Here is a 15,914-nt window from a genome sequence, read left to right as displayed (position 1 = left end):
CTCTCTCCACACTAATGTGCCCCATGTACACTGGCGTGTGCCAGCGCTGCAAGCCCTGCCCTGCCCTAGCAGGCACGGAGGGGGTACACCTTCAGTCCCCAAATCAAATGAACCATAAAAGCAAAGCTATAGCTGAGGCGAGGTCCGCAGAGGGAGGTGCGCAGCACTGGGCAAGCGCATGCAGTGTGTGTGGGTGGGACTTGATTGAGCAATCCGGGAAGACTTCCAGAGGAGGTGTTGCTCAGGGTGAAATGGAAGTTTCCAAATCAGTGTACTGCCTACACCATATTGGGGAGCTTGGGGGACCCCTGGGGAAAGGGCTGCATTTGTGTGACGTGCAGTGCAGTGCACGGCACAGATTGCGCGTCCGCAGCTATCTAAGGGTTTTTATTGCTGTTTCATGAGACAGACTCTCAGTCTGTGAAATCATGTAATAATAATTCACGAGGGGGTCTCGGGCTGAGGGCATCCCGGGGCCTTCCTCTTGGTGTCAGTCATTGCTTCCCCTCCGTGTTCAAGTTCAGCATCTCTGCTCCCACCCCCGTGCCTGGCACACCCTGTGCCCCGTCCAAAGCCTGCAGGGGCTCTTTGCTCTGATGAATGACCGGCTTCCAGAAGGCTGGTCCGTGCAGTGTGGGGGCGCTCAGTGTCCTGAGGGGGAGTCTCCGTCGTGGGCAAAGGTGGGGGAAGGCAGGGTGGCCTGCGGGGCTGGGGGCTCTGGGCAGGCTGCTCAGAGGATGTGCCGACTATTCTGGGCGGCAGGCAGGAAGCGCGACTCGGGCCCAGGTCCGTGGGCGGTGACGGCGGCAGCGCAGGGCGTGCTCCCAGACGGCCGTGTGGAGGTGTGGGTCTGGTGTCGGTGTCTCCGGTCCCCATGTCCGGCTGTGCCCTGGGCTGGCTCTCCCTTTCCTCTCCTTTGCTCTGGGTCAGGCCTGGAGACAGTCCCTGGATTGACAAAGAAAACAGAGGCTCTCGGGGGAGGGGCCTTGGTGGCCACTGGCTTCGCCAAGGGGGCCACAGGTGTGGGCTGCCGAGATGGCACGGGGCAGCCCTGTTTGGGAGATGCTCGTGGAGGTGAGAGCGATGGCTGGGATGGACCCGCAGCGATGCTTCCTTTCTGTTTGGATACGTCTGGGTTTGGTTCCCTGGTGTTCAAAGGCTCCTCGAGCTTTTCTCCCGCCTCTGTGGTCGGTGTGCACCAAAGGGGAGCATCGCTGACGGCATCCCACCCTTCCTTCCACTTGGGGTCTCTGCGGCCCAGGCCAGGCGCTCCATTGGTAAACAGCAAACCCAGCCCAGAGCCTGTGCCCGCTGATGCTAGGAGGCCTGGTGCTCCTCGATGCCTCTCCTCTGCCTGCGGGGCGCTCCTGGAAATGGCCTTCCAGTGACCTCATCACTAGCAGCTTCCCAGTCCTTCACCCTCCTCTGGCCACCCTGGCCTCAAGCCTGCCAAACCCTGCCCCAGGGCCTTTGCACAGCAGTTTCCTCTGCCTGGAATATCCAGCCCCAGCCCCTTTCTAAACTCAGCTTATATGTCACCTCGTAGAGCAGCCTCCCAGCCCTGTCACTCCCTGTGACAGCCCCCTTTCTGTTTTCCCAGGGGTGGCTGTCCATTGTTATTTTGTGCATTGTTTTCTGGGTTATCATCTCTTTTCCCGTGCCTGCCTTGTCTATTGCTGCATCCCTGGAGCCTAGCATGGTGCCAGGCACACAGTAGGTGCTTTCCATTCTAGGGGTGGGGATGGGGGTGAGAGGGAGACCCTGCAGGCAGAGCAGGGAGTGTGCATTTTATTCTGAGCACCTGGGGTGCCACTGGAGGGTTCCTGGGGGATGCCAACTGGCAACGGTTCCTATTTCTAGAACCTCCCCTGGGGCCGGAGTGGCCCTACCAGGCCCAGGTGTCCCTCATGGTCAGCCTCGTGTGGGTGAGGACCTGGTTTAGCTGAGTCCTGGTCACTCCGAGGCCTGGGAATTCTCCCTCCGTGATCAGCGGCTGGTGGGTGGCAGGTGACAGAGGAGCATGTCTTTGTGCCCCTGCTTGGCCGGCTGTGCTGGGCAGAGGCACTGACCTGCCCCTCTGCAGCCAGACCTGGGCCGCCATCCGGCGTGACCGAGGATGCTGAGACTGAAATAAAAATGCTAATTGCGTCCGGCGTTGAGTAATCCCATGCCTCCCGGCTGTGAGAGGAACGCTGAGGCCCCAGGCCTCTCCTGCCACAAAATTAGCCACTTCCTCCCTCCAGGCCCGTGTCACTCCCAGTTTTGGTGAAGGCTGGGCCTGCTTCTCGACGGCGCCGTGTGGAAGTCCAGCCGGCAGAGCCCCGGCACCCTGGGAGCCCCGGCTCGGGCCGGGGGGGCTTGGTGGCACGGAGGCACCTCGACCCACCCTGGGGTCCACGGCCGCCAGGCCTGTTCCTCACGCGCGGGTAAGAGCCCCGCGTGGTGGTTTGCCCGCGGAGGGTGCGGAGCAGAGCGGGGCACGTCCAGGCCATGAGGAAGGCGCCCAGAGGAAGTGGGAGTGTTTGTCTCAGGCCAGCTGGAGAAAGAGGAAACGGGCCGTTTCCTGGAGGGGCAGACCCTGCAGAAGCCGAGGCTCGAGTGGGCAAGGTCCGCGTTTTGTCCCAGGATGACAATGGGCAGCACCAGCGTGAGGCTCCTGTCACGTGCCAGGTGCCTGTCCCTCAGTCACACTCTTATCCACACAAACCCTGGGCCCTCAGGCCCTGACCACTGGGCGGCCTGCGCTGTGGGCAGTTACGTCGGGAACGGCACGTGCTCAGCCCTCCTGTGGGGCTCGTCTCCCCTTGCGGTGCCCACACGCCCCCAGCAGTGCTGAGTACGGGACCCCTGCTGCCCACCACATCAGGGGGCAGCCGAAGGGGCTGGAGTGCTGGGGCTGCCTGGCTGTGCTTCCCCCATCCTCCCGCCTGTGCCCGAGGGCTGTCCTCCTGGCCTGGGCTGGGCAGGGCTGGGGCTTCCGTATCGGGGAGGCGGTTGGCTCAGGGCGGTGGCCGCCGGTCAGGGGACCCTGCAGTCCTTGGGGACTGACCATCCCTCCCACGCCCTGGCCTGGGGCGGAGATGCTGTGTGGGCAGGTGGTAGTGACAGCTGTAGGTGCAGCCTGGCTGGCCCCTCAGGGGGTTTTGGTAGCCTGGCACAGGGGGGTTGAGGGCTAGATTTGGGGGCCGGCAGCAGAGAAGTGGTGACCCCATAATGGGCAGCCAGGGAAATTGTGTCTGTTTGGCTCCCAACATCCCTGCCTCATCCCCTACAGGGAGATCCCTGTCTCCCCTTTGGTGGCTGTCATGGCCCTGGTGTCTAGCAGGGTGCACGGCCACCTAGAATGCTGGCGTGCCAGCCTTCCCTACAGCCAGACGTGGCTGTGACGTGGGGTCAGTGGGTGTGAGTGGAGGTGCCCCGTGGAGGCTTCTGCAGATGCTCCATCGTGAGACCTCATGCACAGCTCTGCCCGACTGGTCCCTCTCTTGTCTCCCGGAGCAGGGGTGCTGCCGCCTTGGGCCTGAGGCCAGGCTGCGCTGGGGTCCCTGGGGTGCACCACTGGAGGCCTGGGCCCGCTCTCTCCAGTCCAGCCTGTTCTTCCTTGGGACGCCCCGCGGACTGCAGCTCGAGGCACTGTCCCCAGCCCCGATCCCTAGACCTTCCCGTGGAAAGCGGACCTGACCGCAGAGGCGCCGGCGAAGGGCTCCATTCAGGAGGCTGGCCTGGGGCTGTGTGGGTTGGCATGGCCCGCTCCCTGCGGGCTGTGCCGTCATGGAGTTCTTGTTTTGTCAGCAGAGGGCTTTCCTGCTCTGTGGGTGGGGTGGGGACAGGTGCCCTGGCCCTGGGGAGGCCGCCAGCCCGCCCTTGGCCCCTGTGTCCCGGTGCGGGGGCCTCGGGAGGAGGAAGGTGTCTCGCTCCAGAGCCCACGCCCTGGCTTGCTCATTCTGAAGAGGGGGTCGCCCGGGAGAGAGACGTGAAGCCAGACCCATCTGCTCTGCCTGTGGGTCCTGAGAAGCCAGTGTCTCGTCCCAGGAATCTGGACTGTGGGACACAGGGACAGAGGGCAGCTCCTTCTTGGCACCCCAGGACAGGATGACTCCTGAGGGCACCACTCACCTGGGCCCTGCGCCAATGCTCAGGCTCTCCACGGTGTCAAGCCTGGCTGGTGGGGGGCCTGGCATGTGGACATGCTGCCTTCCCCCTCCCCCAGATGCTGACCCCCCGGGATTAGGGGTGCAGGGCTCTGGGAGGGGGAGCAGGGACCACGGGGGTCCTGCAGTGGGGGCCCTGCAGCCCCCACGGGGCCACACCTGCAGCATCCCTGGTGGTGGGCTTGTGGGTGTGAGCCGAGGCCAGCTGGAGTCCCGTGTCTGCTTGGTGGGCAGTGTTGGTGGGGGAGGGCAGGGCTGCAGCTGGCCATCTCTGGCCAGGAGGGGACATTTGCCTCTGTCCTGTCTCTGGCAGGTCTCAGTCCGGGGTGGGCTGGGCTCTGCCTCGGGTGGAAGACAACCAACGTGGGCCTCTGGCCACTCAGAAGGGGCCTCCGCCTCCGACCTTTGGGTCTGGGCTTGGGGGTCTGGGGCACTGGGAGGGCAGGGCAGGGGGGGAGTCTCGGCCTCTCTGCGTCCAGGCTGTGGTCTTGACCCCGAGAACAGGTTGTCCGGGGGACCCCTGAGGGGCTCTGCTGGAGCACTAGGGGGCTGGCTGGGGGGCTCAGTTTCCTCGTGTGTGGAAAGCAAGGTCTGGTGGGCTCCTCGCCCAAATCCCGTGCTGAGCGCTTTCACCCCAGGACAGAACTGAGGCTGGGTGGGCCCCGGCCAGCATGGGCACAGCCCTCGTCTCGACATGACCACCCACCCTGCGCTGGCTTTGCTCCCTCTTCGGGGGAATCGTAGGCTTTTAGAATTGGGCGAGACCAGAAAGAGCTGGACTTGAGTGGGATTCTTGGCATTTGTGAGCCTCAGTTTCCCCACCTGCGAAATGGGCGTCTTAATACCTAACTGGTCATATTCCTCAGGGTTCTCCAGAGAAACATCCAGTGTGTGTGTGCGTGCATGAGTGTGCTTAGAGGGAGAGAGAGATGGACGCATTTTAAGGGTTTGGCTCACACGATTGTGGGTCCTGTGAGTCTGAAGTCAACGGGGAGGCCGACAGGCTGGATGCTCGGGGCGGGGGGTTCTCTGTTGGTCTTGAGGAGCATTCCTTCCTTCTCCTTTGAGCACCCTCAGTCTTTGCTCTCGGGCCTTCGCCTGATGACAAGGCCCACCACGTCGTGGAGAGGGGTCTGCTCACATCTAAATACACCTTCACAGAAGTGTCTAGACTGGTGCTTGACCAAGCAGCTGGGCACCATGGCCTGGCCTGGCTGACCCTCTCGCCCATAGATGTGGGGAGCGGCCCCCATGGTGTGAGCCGCTTGCCCGGTGCTGGCACTGTCTCTCTGGTCTCAGTCTCCCGGTCCGGGGCGGGGAGGCCCCTGGGGTGGTGCCTGGCACCCATGGCTCCTTGTAGGGTCAGCTGCTGCCTCGGTACCACCTGGGAGGCTGGGGGAGGAGCAGCGGACACTCCTGGACACCGGCTGAGCTCCCTGACCTTGAGCCGCCAGCACTTCCAGGCCTGGCCCTCCTTGGGAGAGGGAGAAGTGAGGGGGTGGGTGGGCCTCCTTGTCCCCTGTCCCTACCATATTGCTGGCAGCCACCAAGGGCTGGGGGAGGGCTGACCCCCCTTCCCCTGCAGGCTCTCGCTGGTGGTGGTTTTTAACCTGATTGGAGAGCTGGGTAGCATCCTGCTGAGCCCTGTGGTCCCAGGGCTGCCACTGGCTCCACGGCCAGGCTGCCACTGGTGCTGGGGCCAGTGCCGGGAATGACTCAGGCCGATCTGACGGTGGTCACTGCTGTGGTGGCCCGACTGAGCGTGTGCAGGCTGTCTGGCACCCTTGGTGCCTTCCTGCTTCCCAGTGGGGAAACTGAGGTTCAGGGAAGTCACACAGCAGCTCAGTTTCAGGGACCCCTCGTGCCCCCCAGAGTGGGGCTGAAGCCTGCACAGTGGGGTGGGAGGTTTCCTTCAGCTAGAGGCCAAACCACAGCAAGAAATACTTAGGCTAGACACGAGGAGGGACTTTCCCAGGCAGGGATGATCCCGAGAATCCATGCCCTCTCAGGACTGGTGGGGCTGTGTTGACCTGGCCGCAGGCAGGCCCAGGGTCACTCTCCTTCCTTCTTCCTCACCTTACTCCTTTCTCGGGCCCTGGGTGAGGGGTCCTGGGAGCCCTGCCTGTGGCCTTGAGTCTTCAAAGCCGCTCCATTTGAAGGAGGCAGGGACTCTGGCCCTGGGGTGAGGAAGCCCACCGGGCCCTACCCACCACCCACTCTGAGTCCTCGGCTCCAGGCCAGGCCACCTGTCGCACCTTCTCGCCCCAGAGGGGAGGCAGAGGAGGGCCCGTCTTGTCCCGCCCGGGTGAGGCCAACAAACCAAGGCTCTCCCCTGAGACACAGGCCGGTCCCGGTGCAGCGAGGGGCACAGGTGTATCCGCTGCCCGCCAGGAGGGCCCAGACAGGTTCTCTTCCGGGGAAGATGACGTGCGTCCTGCATCCCGGATAAGGCCTCTGTCCGGGGGTCACTTCAGTTCGTTCTCCCGGCACCTTCTAAATATACCCTGCGAGGGCTTCTTATCGCCGGCCGGCCTGGCCGCCAGGCTGCGTCGGCGGCCCCCGGGCCCTGGACGGGTGTGCACTCCGCCAGCGGCCCTGGGTCTCCCGGGAGAACCCTTCTCACACGGCCAGCACCGGCGCCTCTGCGTCCTGGGCGCTCCAGGCACCCGCCAAGTGCACGTAGTGTGGCTGCAGTGATGGCCGTGACCCCGAGGGCCAGGACATCTCACAGCCTCCTGGCTGAGCCTGCCTGGGGCCTGTCCTCGCACCACCGGGTCAGGCGCAGCCCCCAAGGGTGGGCGGTGGCAGGCCCGGAGGCCCCACCGCTCCTGGCTGAGCCCTGAGCTGCTGTTTTCCTAGAGGCGCTGGGTGGCGGGAGAAGGCCTGAGCTGGAGTCGGGTAGACCTGGAGTCCAGCTCTCTGCTGACCGTTTGGTGCTGTGTGACTCTGGGCAGGCCCTTGCCCTCTCTGAGCTTCCCTCTCTCTCCTGGGGTGAGAGACAGGCCTGCTTCTCGTGAGGATTGGAGTGGGCAGGAGAAGGTGGGCTTTTACACGGCTTCTTCCCACCCTCCTGCCACGCGGGGGGCCTCTGACCCGCTGAGAACTGGGGCTCCTTAGGGGGCCGCCATGGGGCCTGCAGGGAAAGAGGATGTGGGTCCAGCTCCCACAGGGCGGACGCTCCTGTTGTCTGATGGCCCATGGGAAAGGGGCTGCTTTGGGCAGCTGGACTGGGGCCCTCAGAGCCCTTGCCCAGCGCACCCTGCCCGCTCTGCTGCTGTCGTCATGCACACCTGGCAGTTGGGGTGGCCATGCCTGCTCCCAGCTCACGTCCGAGCCCAGCCTGGGAGGCTCCCTTCTGTCCTGACCATCAGCACTGTTGGCACACAGCCTGGGGGGGGGCGGTGTGGAGAGCTGCCTCAGTGCCCTGTCCTGGTCCATCCAAAGGCCCTACAGGGCCCTGGCTGAGCCCGTGGGGCTAGAGCGGGTAGGGGCAGGGTGAGGAGGGAAAGAATGGAGCACCAGGATCTCACTTCTTGATACACCTTGGTACACGCCTGCATGGAGGAGGCGGCACCAAGAATTCTGTTCACCGAGCCCCTGACTTCAACCTAAACCTTCAACACTCATGTACCAGGCCCAAGGCTGGGCCTTCAGAAGGGACACCGGCAGACAGGCCCCCGCCTGGGGAGCCCTTGCTCTACTGGGGAGGCAGCAGGTGGTCACTGGTTTGATGGGGCGTGGGCAGGGGCCACAGCTCAGCTGGGGCATTAGAAGGTTTCCCTGCAGGGAAGCCCAGGCCCATGAGGTGGGGGGAACACCTGGGAGGGCAGGTTTGGAGTGCAGACGTCATTTGGAGGGTCTTTAGTTGGGGAGGGCCTGTTGGGATGGCCCCGGCTGCCCAGTGGGTATTGAAGGACTGAGGCAGGGGGACTAGTGGGGGCATGCTGTAGATTCTGGTGCAGTCGTGGTGGCCTCCAGGTGGTGAGACCCCTGGGCGGTGGAGACCCAGCCTTTGGGGAGGTGCTGTGTGCACAGGTGCCCCGTGAGGGCCGGCCAGAGCACTGGGTGTGAGGGTCCTGTGTCTCCGGGTCCCCCAGCCCAGATCACTTTCAGAAAAAGTGTCAGCTGAAACCCCGCGAGGCTGAGGAAAGCCTCCATCTGGCGGCAGGGACGCAGGTTTTAATCTCCTAATAGCTCCTTGCCGGGCGGCCTGGAATCTGTTTAATGGAATCAGTGCACGTGGGGGCTTCGGGAGACAATGACCCAGGAACAGGACCCCCGCCGCGCCCAGCTGCCTGGTGTGTGGTCTCCAGGCTGTGGAGCGCGTTGCCCGAGTGAACCTTTAATGAAATGAGGCTCAGAGCCGCTGAACAAGGTTCGGAGCGTGTGGGGGCTCGGGGAGGGGCTGGACGAGAGGGGCGGCCCCGGAGCCCTGGTCCCAGGAGGCCCAGGAGGGTCTGTGAGTCGAGCCTCGACCCTGCCCAGTGTGTGGTGGTAACGGATGCTGGGGTGTAGCAGCAGGCAGAGGGGCAGTGGGAGACGGGCAGGGGGCTGTCAGGGTTGTTCGGTGAGTGACAGGGTCCTTAGGGGGCTGGGGTGGGAGGGAGTGGGCCGGGGTCGCCCCACACCCCCAGCTCCTTTCTCTCCCTGACATGATGTGGTTTGGACGGTGCAGTGCGCCACGTGGTGACCTCCCAGAGCCGTGTCCGCATCCTCACCCCTGGAACCTCTGAATGTGACTTTATTTGGAAAGAAGCTCTTTGCAGATGTAGTTAAGTAAGGAGAAGATGAAAAGGAGCCTCTGAATGTATTTTGAACTGTTTTAAAAATTGTGACACTGATATATATATATATATATATATATTTATATATATATATATATATATATATATATTTATATGTATTTTGTCATGAAGACTAGCCCTGAGCTAACATCTGATGCCAGTCCTCCTCTCTTTTTTGCTGAGGAAGACTGGCCCTGGGCTAACATCCACGCCCATCTTCCTCTACTTTATATGGGGCGCCGCCACAGCATGGCCTGAGAAGCGGTGCATCGGTGCGCGCCCGGGATCCGAACCGGCAAACCCCGGGCCACCGCAGTGGTGCTCGCACACTTAACCGCTTGTGCACCAGGCCGGCCCCTGATATATATTTTTACCTGATACCTAATGATGACTTTTAAAAATTCACTGAACATTCGCTAATAGTTATCATCGTAATTTGTTAGTTTATTAAATACTCTTTATATATCGTAGTAGGCTGAATAACGGTCCCCAAAGATATCGGGCTCCCTGGACCCCGTGAATGTGAACTTATAGAGAAAAAGAGTCTTTGCAAGTGTGGTTAAGGGAAGGATCTTGAGAGGAGATGACCCAGGGTACCTGGGCGGGCCCTAAATCCAGTGACAAGCATCCTCATACAAGACGCAGAAGCGGTTGGGAGACACAAAGGAGGAGTCCACGTGACATGGAGGCAGAGACTGGAGAGATGTGGCCACCAGCACAGGAATGCTTGGGGCCCCCAGAAGCTGGAAGAGGATCCGGTCCCGTCACCCCGACCCCTCCCTTCCCAGCATGCCCGCATGGTTCATGCTCATATGTGGCACGGTGCGGCATTCCTTCTTGGAGGCCCGTGGTCCCTGGCAGCAGGGCCCGTGCCCAAGGGGCGGCATGGTCTTTGCTTGCAGCTGAGGCTGGTTGGGGGCCCTGGGGTCGGCTGACTTGGGTTCACTATCCCTGTGGCCCTTGGCGTGTCCTTGCTGGCTCAGAGCGTTGGTGTCCCCATTGGTGGCTGGGCCTCTTGATCCACACTCCAGGGCCCTCTCAGGGCTGGGCGCTCTGGGCTGGAGGGCCAGCCCCCCAGTCTGGGACCCAGGACCCACTGTGCCTCGCCCTGGGCCCCCACTTCCTTGTGTGAGGTAAGGTGGTACCTTCCACACAGGGCAGAGAAGGGGGACCCGTGTGCAATGCCCAGCATGGCCCGGGGCCCAAGGTGTGAGCTGAGATGCATCCAGCCTAGCCCCACCCAGAGCAGTCTCGGCCACGGGCTGGGCCGGCATGTGGGGGCCTTGGCATCCCCCCACCCAGGGCCAGCCCTGGCACGACCTGAGGCCGCCCCCTCCAGGAGTCCGGCGTCCCATGGGTGCCCACATCCAGGGTGCGGAGCTCACCAGCCCGGGCTGGCGGGGCACGTGTCCTTCATTTGTTAGGGGCGTTTGGAACCTGCAGGGTGACTTTTGTACAAAGAGAAGCCCTCCTGTGTGGCTCGGTTTAGACGTCAGTGCCTAATCTGCTAAATTACACATTCCGGCCCTGCGCGGCCTTGGGCCCTCAGCGGCCTCACAAGCCCTTTGTCTGTTTGTCGGCGGTCCCGTGGTGGGGGGGGCAGGGGGTCTTTGAACTTGCGCCGCCTCCTTTACAGCCTCGATAACGCCATCTGCGTGCAGCACTGGTCTATACACATCTTTACTCCCTTTTCTTTTATTAAAAAAATGTTTTAATTGTGGCAAAATACACATAACATGAAATTTACCACCCTAACCATTTCTAAGTGAACAGCTCAGTTGCATTAAGCACGTTCACATTGTTGTGCAGCCATCACCACCATTCCTCTCCAGAACTTTCCAGCTTCCCAAACTGACACTCTGTCCCCCTTAAACACTGACTCCCAGCCCCTCCGCCGGCCCCAGCCCCCACCATCCTGCTGTCTGTCTCTGTGCATCTTCCTCCTCTGGGTCCTCATATGAGTGAAGTCACAGTTTTGTCCTTTCTCGTCTGGCTTCTTTCCACTCAGCATCATGTCCATGAGGTTCCTCCTTTTACACATGACATTTTCCCTGGACCGACAAAACTTTCAGAGTACTCAGGTAATTTTCATTGATTCGATAAGTTAAGTGTACGAATACGGCTCTCGGACGTTCTCGGAGATGCTCCGGGTGCCGCATCTGGGCCTCCTGGATCTGAGCTCACCCCCCACGTTAGCCTGATGGCCGAGTTCCTTCGTGCCAGAGTTCTGAGGGCGCCTTGAACAGTCCATGTTTTCTTTGCACATGGATTGTGTGTTTACTTTTTAAACTTCATTGGGAAACATCCCAGGGTTGGAAGATGCTTCCCCGTGGGCTGGAGATGCTGTCATGGTGGAGTCACGTCCCCCGCCCCTCCTGGGGGGACAGGCCTGGCTGACTCAGCCCGTTACAGGTGCCTGTGGGGGCCCGGAGCGTGGGAAGGGGGTTCTGTGGCCCCCGGAGCCCACCGCTGGCATTCTGCCTCTGCACCCGGAGCACCCTCTGCTCGGGTCCCGTCTACAGCCCTGGCAGGGCTCCCACATTCTTTCCTGTTCGCAGGGCACCTGGCTGCCACAGATACTGGCGTGATGTCCGATAACGTTCCGGGCGTCCCTCAGGGCTGGCACTTGCGATCGCAGCTCCTGAGGTGGACCAGCCCCAGGGGCACAAGCAGGGCATTGTCCCTTGGGGCATGGAGCTGCCCTCGCCTCTGGCAGCGGCTGCCTCCTGCAGACATGCACACGCTCTCCGGGGAAGTCTGGTCAGGCAGCCTTGGGGGCTGAGGTGGCCTCGGTGGGTGTCGGTGTCCTTTCTCCCACCACCCTCTTCTCCACCCGGCCCTGCTTCCCACGCCCTGGGGAGATTCCTTTTTCCTGGGCCTTCGTCTCCCAGCTCTTGGGGGTCTGTGGCTGCTGGATTTTGGAGGCTGCGGACGTAAGCTGGGATAGAATGGTGGCAGGAGGGGGCATCAGGCACCCCAGGCTGCGAGCCCCCAGGGGCAGGGACCCTGTCTCGGCGTCTCTCAGGCTCCCCGCCCACCCAGGACAGGAGGGAGCAGTCAGAAGCACACTCGGTTAAGTGATTCTTTCTGAAGCCAGCACAGTGTATTCCAGTGTTTGCAGAACTGTGTAGCCTTTGGAATGCAGCAAGGCTGAAAAGCCACAACAGGCAGATATAAATTAACACCACACCCCTCATCCTCAAGGGAAGACCTTCCTCAGCCAGCCTGGGGGGAGCTTCTTGGGTGGGACCCGTGGCCCAGAGCCTCCGCTGTGGTTCTGTCTGCGCCGGGGGGTCTCCCAGTGCACACCTCTGCCTGGGAGCTCGGGGTGAGGACACCCATCCTGATGTACCCTCTGTGGGGGACGGCCAAGGTCTGTCCAGAGGCGGGGCTTCTCTGGCCAGATCCTCCCCCCTGCCCACCCCGAGTTCACTGTGTGTCCCCAGCACAGCCCAGCACAGGGCATTGGGTAGAAGAGGCCTCTTGGTGGCCAGAGCCCAGGCCGTGTGGTCCAGGCGCTGCCGTGAATGCAGCCAATCTATGTTTCCAAGGCCTCGCTTGGGGCCCCGTGCTCTGACTCGACACACAGTTCTAACAGGCTCCAGCCACTGCTTTCTGTCCTGTAGCTGAGGTCACATACACAGCGACAGTAAGTGGATGCCTCCCTGACAGCAAAAGAACTGAAAACTGACCCTCAGCAGTCACGGGGTCTAAAGGGCACTGTGGTCTGTGGTCTTGCAGAAGAGACGCGCTGCCTCCGTGGGCCCAAAGCACAGCCGCGTGGCGGCCTGGCGGGAAGCAGGTGCCCGCCGTGATGCCCTGGAGAGTCAGTTCTCCTGACCGCCTCTGCATCGGGAGGCAGGAAACGTAGAGAACTTGGAACTTTTCCAGCACGTCCTGGCCGTGGAGGCCGGAGGCCGTGGGGTCCGGGCAGGCCTGGGGCCTCACTTTCCTCACATGTGAGACAGAAAGGCTTGGGGATGGTGGTGTGGGGCACCGGGCACACGACTCTGGTGTCGCCCTTTTTGTTGAAGTGGTGACCGTCGGTCAGCTGAATGGTGGCCCCAGAGATGTCCGTGGTCTGACCCCTGAACCCATGTGTGACCTTACACAGCAAAAGGGGCTTTGCAGGTGTGACTCAGTACAGGGTCTGGATATGGGAGAGCGTTCTGGATTAGCTGGGTGGGCCCTCAGGGAGGTCACGAATGTCCATAAGAGGGAGGTGGGGGTCAGAGCAGGGGAGTGTGACCTCAGAGGTTGGGGAGAGATGAGACCGTGCTGCACTGTCCTCCCTGCACCCCCCCGCAGCCCTGCGTCTCCCCTGGACGTGCATTCTTGTCACCTCCGTGGTTTCGTCACACGTGGCCTCAGCAGGCGTGGAGCCCCCGAGCCTCGGTTTCCCCATTCGTAGCACTTGTTGTGTGACACCAGCGCTGAGGTCTTGTGGGGGTTCGTGTTGCTATCTGTAAAGTGCCGGCTGGGCAGGGGACACGGTTGGTGGCAGTTGGTCCTGGGAGTGCTTCTGTAGCCTGACAGAGAGTGACTCCCAGGCCGTGGCGGGCGGCTTTTGCCCATCTTCTCAGGAGGGAAAGGGCCTGCAACGCTTGCCCAGGCCTCAGGGAAGTCGCAAGGCTGCTCCTGAATCCCTGCTCACTGCCATCCACAGCCCTGCGAGGACGTGTCTGTGGGCTCTGGCTTGTGTCGGTGGGGAAATTGAGGCAGAGGGACCTGCCGGGCCACGTGACCACAGAGGGGCAGTGGGTGGGCGGTGCCTCTGAGGCCCTGTCTGCACTCGGGATCTGGGGAGCGGGGCTGGCAGGCACCTGCTCTGGTCCCTCGCGGCCCAGCTGGCAGGAAGCCCTCGGGGAGCAGGAGTTGAGGGGCTCCAGGGCGAGGGCTGGGGCGATGTGGCGCCATGCAAGACCCCTGGCTGGCGCAGTGGAAGGGGAGCTCTGTGTGCTAGGGGCAGTCGGGCCCCAGATGTCGCTCACTCTCCTGACCCGTGTTTGCTCGAGTCCCCGTGAGATGGGAAGCTTCCTGAGGTGGGAGCCCCATGTCTTGTTCACCCCCCCAAAAGGCTCCCCTCGGGTCTCGGCCTCTGGAGGGCTGGGAAGGAAGATGACTGAAGAGGGTGGGCTGGGGCTGAGCTGGTGGGGGGAGATCCCGAGGGCTTCCTGGCCAGCACGGGGTGTGCATGTGGGGGTGGGGGAATGGATTGAGAGCCACCGGGGGGCAGCAGGGTCTCAGGGTAGCTAGAGGGCCTGGGCTCCCGGTGCTGGGCCGGAGTCTGTGTCGTGGGCCCAGGGAGCTTTCTCCACATCTGTGTCTCCCGGGGCCACACTGCAGCCACTCTGCTGTTCTGTCCCTGAGGACCCGCCAAGAGGGTGCCTGGAGACCCTGAAGCCCCCTGGAAGTCCCCTTAAGAGTCCCCTCTCCACCAGGCAGGAGGAGGGCTGGGGGCTTGGCTCCGTGACATCCGGGGATGGGGAGGGGCCCTGGAGGGTCGTCCCCCTTCAGGAAGCAGGGGCTCCTTATCTTGATGGTTTGGGAGTGATCAGAGCCGCCGTCTGTGGTGTTGGTGTGCAGACGGGCACTGGGGGGCTGTGCCTGGGAGTGGGCTCAGGGCGGGGCTGCCCGCCTTCCGTTTGCTGAGCTCCTGGGTGCCACCTCAGACAGCAGTCAGAGTGGCCCAGGCCCCAAGCCACCAGCCCCTCGGGGGACCATGGTGACACCCCATTAACAGGTGTGGGAGCTGGCCCTCCCTCCCTGGCAGGCTGGCTTCTGTGCTCTAACCACCAGGCGCCCTGCTCGGGGCCAGGAGCTCCTGTGACCATGTGTCCTCGACATCTCTGTGGAAGCACTGGTGAAAACAGACATGAGATACTGTTCGATATTGTGTGCTGAGCTGTAGGCGCCCACGAGGGCTCCCCACGCGAGGTGTGCCCCTCAGCAGTTCTCAGGACCTTCACCGAGTCGTGCAGCCATCACCACTTTCTGAGTTCAGAACATTTTCTTCACCCCAAAAGGAAACCCTGTACCCACTGGCTGTCGCTCCCCGGTCCCTCCGGTCCCTCCGGTCCCCGGTGACCACCAGTCCGCTTCCTGTCCCTGTGGGTTTCCCATTCTGGGCATTTCAGACAAATGGAATCACACGATACATGGTCTTTAGTGTCTGCAATCTTAGCGCGATGTTTGAGAGTCCGTCCCACTGTAGCGTGGTCAGAACCGCCTCCTTTTACGGCCCGTGCCAACACTGCCGGACAGATGGCCGCACCTCATACGTCTGCTCACCGGCTGCTGGACGCTCGGGTTTGGGTGGCACTTTGGGTTCCTATGTCTGGGGAGGGAAGGGGCTTGGTCCCGCTGGGCGAAGTGGGCTGGGGGTGGTGGCTGAGCCCCTCGGCTCCCTGGGCCTGAGCTTGCGTCTGTGGCAGGGGAGGGGTGGCAGGCTGGCCATGGGAGCTGACCACCAGAGCTGACCACTGTGTCGTCCTGTCTCGCAGCTTCCTCATCGTCCTGGCCTGCCTCATCTTCAGTGTGCTGTCTACCATCGAGCAGTATGTCACCCTGGCTACAGGGACCCTCTTCTGGATGGTACGTAGCAGTATGAGGGGCCAGACAGCTGTCACAGCCGCCCTGGATTGGGGGCTGTGGGTGGAGTGAGGGCCTCCTGGCCTCTCCCACTTGCACGATGACCCTGTACCAGAGCGCCCCTGCTGGCCCACAGCTACGGGCTTGCTCTGATGCTGGAGGGCTGGGTTGTGGGGACCCTCCCACCCTGGCTCCCACACTTGCCAGGATGTGACCATCAGGCTGGGAGGGCCTCGGAATGAGAGGCACCTGGGGCTGGTGGTCTGGGAGGGCTTCCTGGAGGAGGGGGTGGCTGGGCTGAGAAACAAGGGCAGGACGATGTAGGCACGCGGAGCTGGGACCGTGGTCAGCAGGGACCTGCCCAAGCCTGCACTGTGGCCCCAGTCTG

At 62.3% G+C, this 15,914-nt stretch overlaps 1 protein-coding gene across 3 annotated transcripts in view; it reads left to right on the top strand.

Moving 5' to 3' along the window:
- The window catches only part of KCNQ1 (potassium voltage-gated channel subfamily Q member 1), a 356,534-nt gene that overhangs the window by 39,379 nt on the left and 301,241 nt on the right, over positions 1 to 15,914 (top strand). For all 3 annotated transcript variants that reach the window (XM_087422475.1, XM_004441115.3, XM_087422474.1), the window contains exon 2: positions 15,439 to 15,529. In XM_087422475.1, the coding sequence (XP_087278601.1) occupies positions 15,439 to 15,529 (91 nt within the window). The remainder of the gene's footprint in view (positions 1 to 15,438; positions 15,530 to 15,914) is intronic.

The sequence above is a fragment of the Ceratotherium simum genome, chromosome 34, assembly GCF_057802395.1.
Source record: "Ceratotherium simum simum isolate JZ-2026a chromosome 34, ASM5780239v1, whole genome shotgun sequence".
NCBI classification, from domain to species: Eukaryota; Metazoa; Chordata; class Mammalia; order Perissodactyla; family Rhinocerotidae; genus Ceratotherium; species Ceratotherium simum.
The sequence above is the reverse complement of the archived record's forward strand: the minus strand, read 5'-3'. Positions and strand labels throughout refer to the sequence as shown.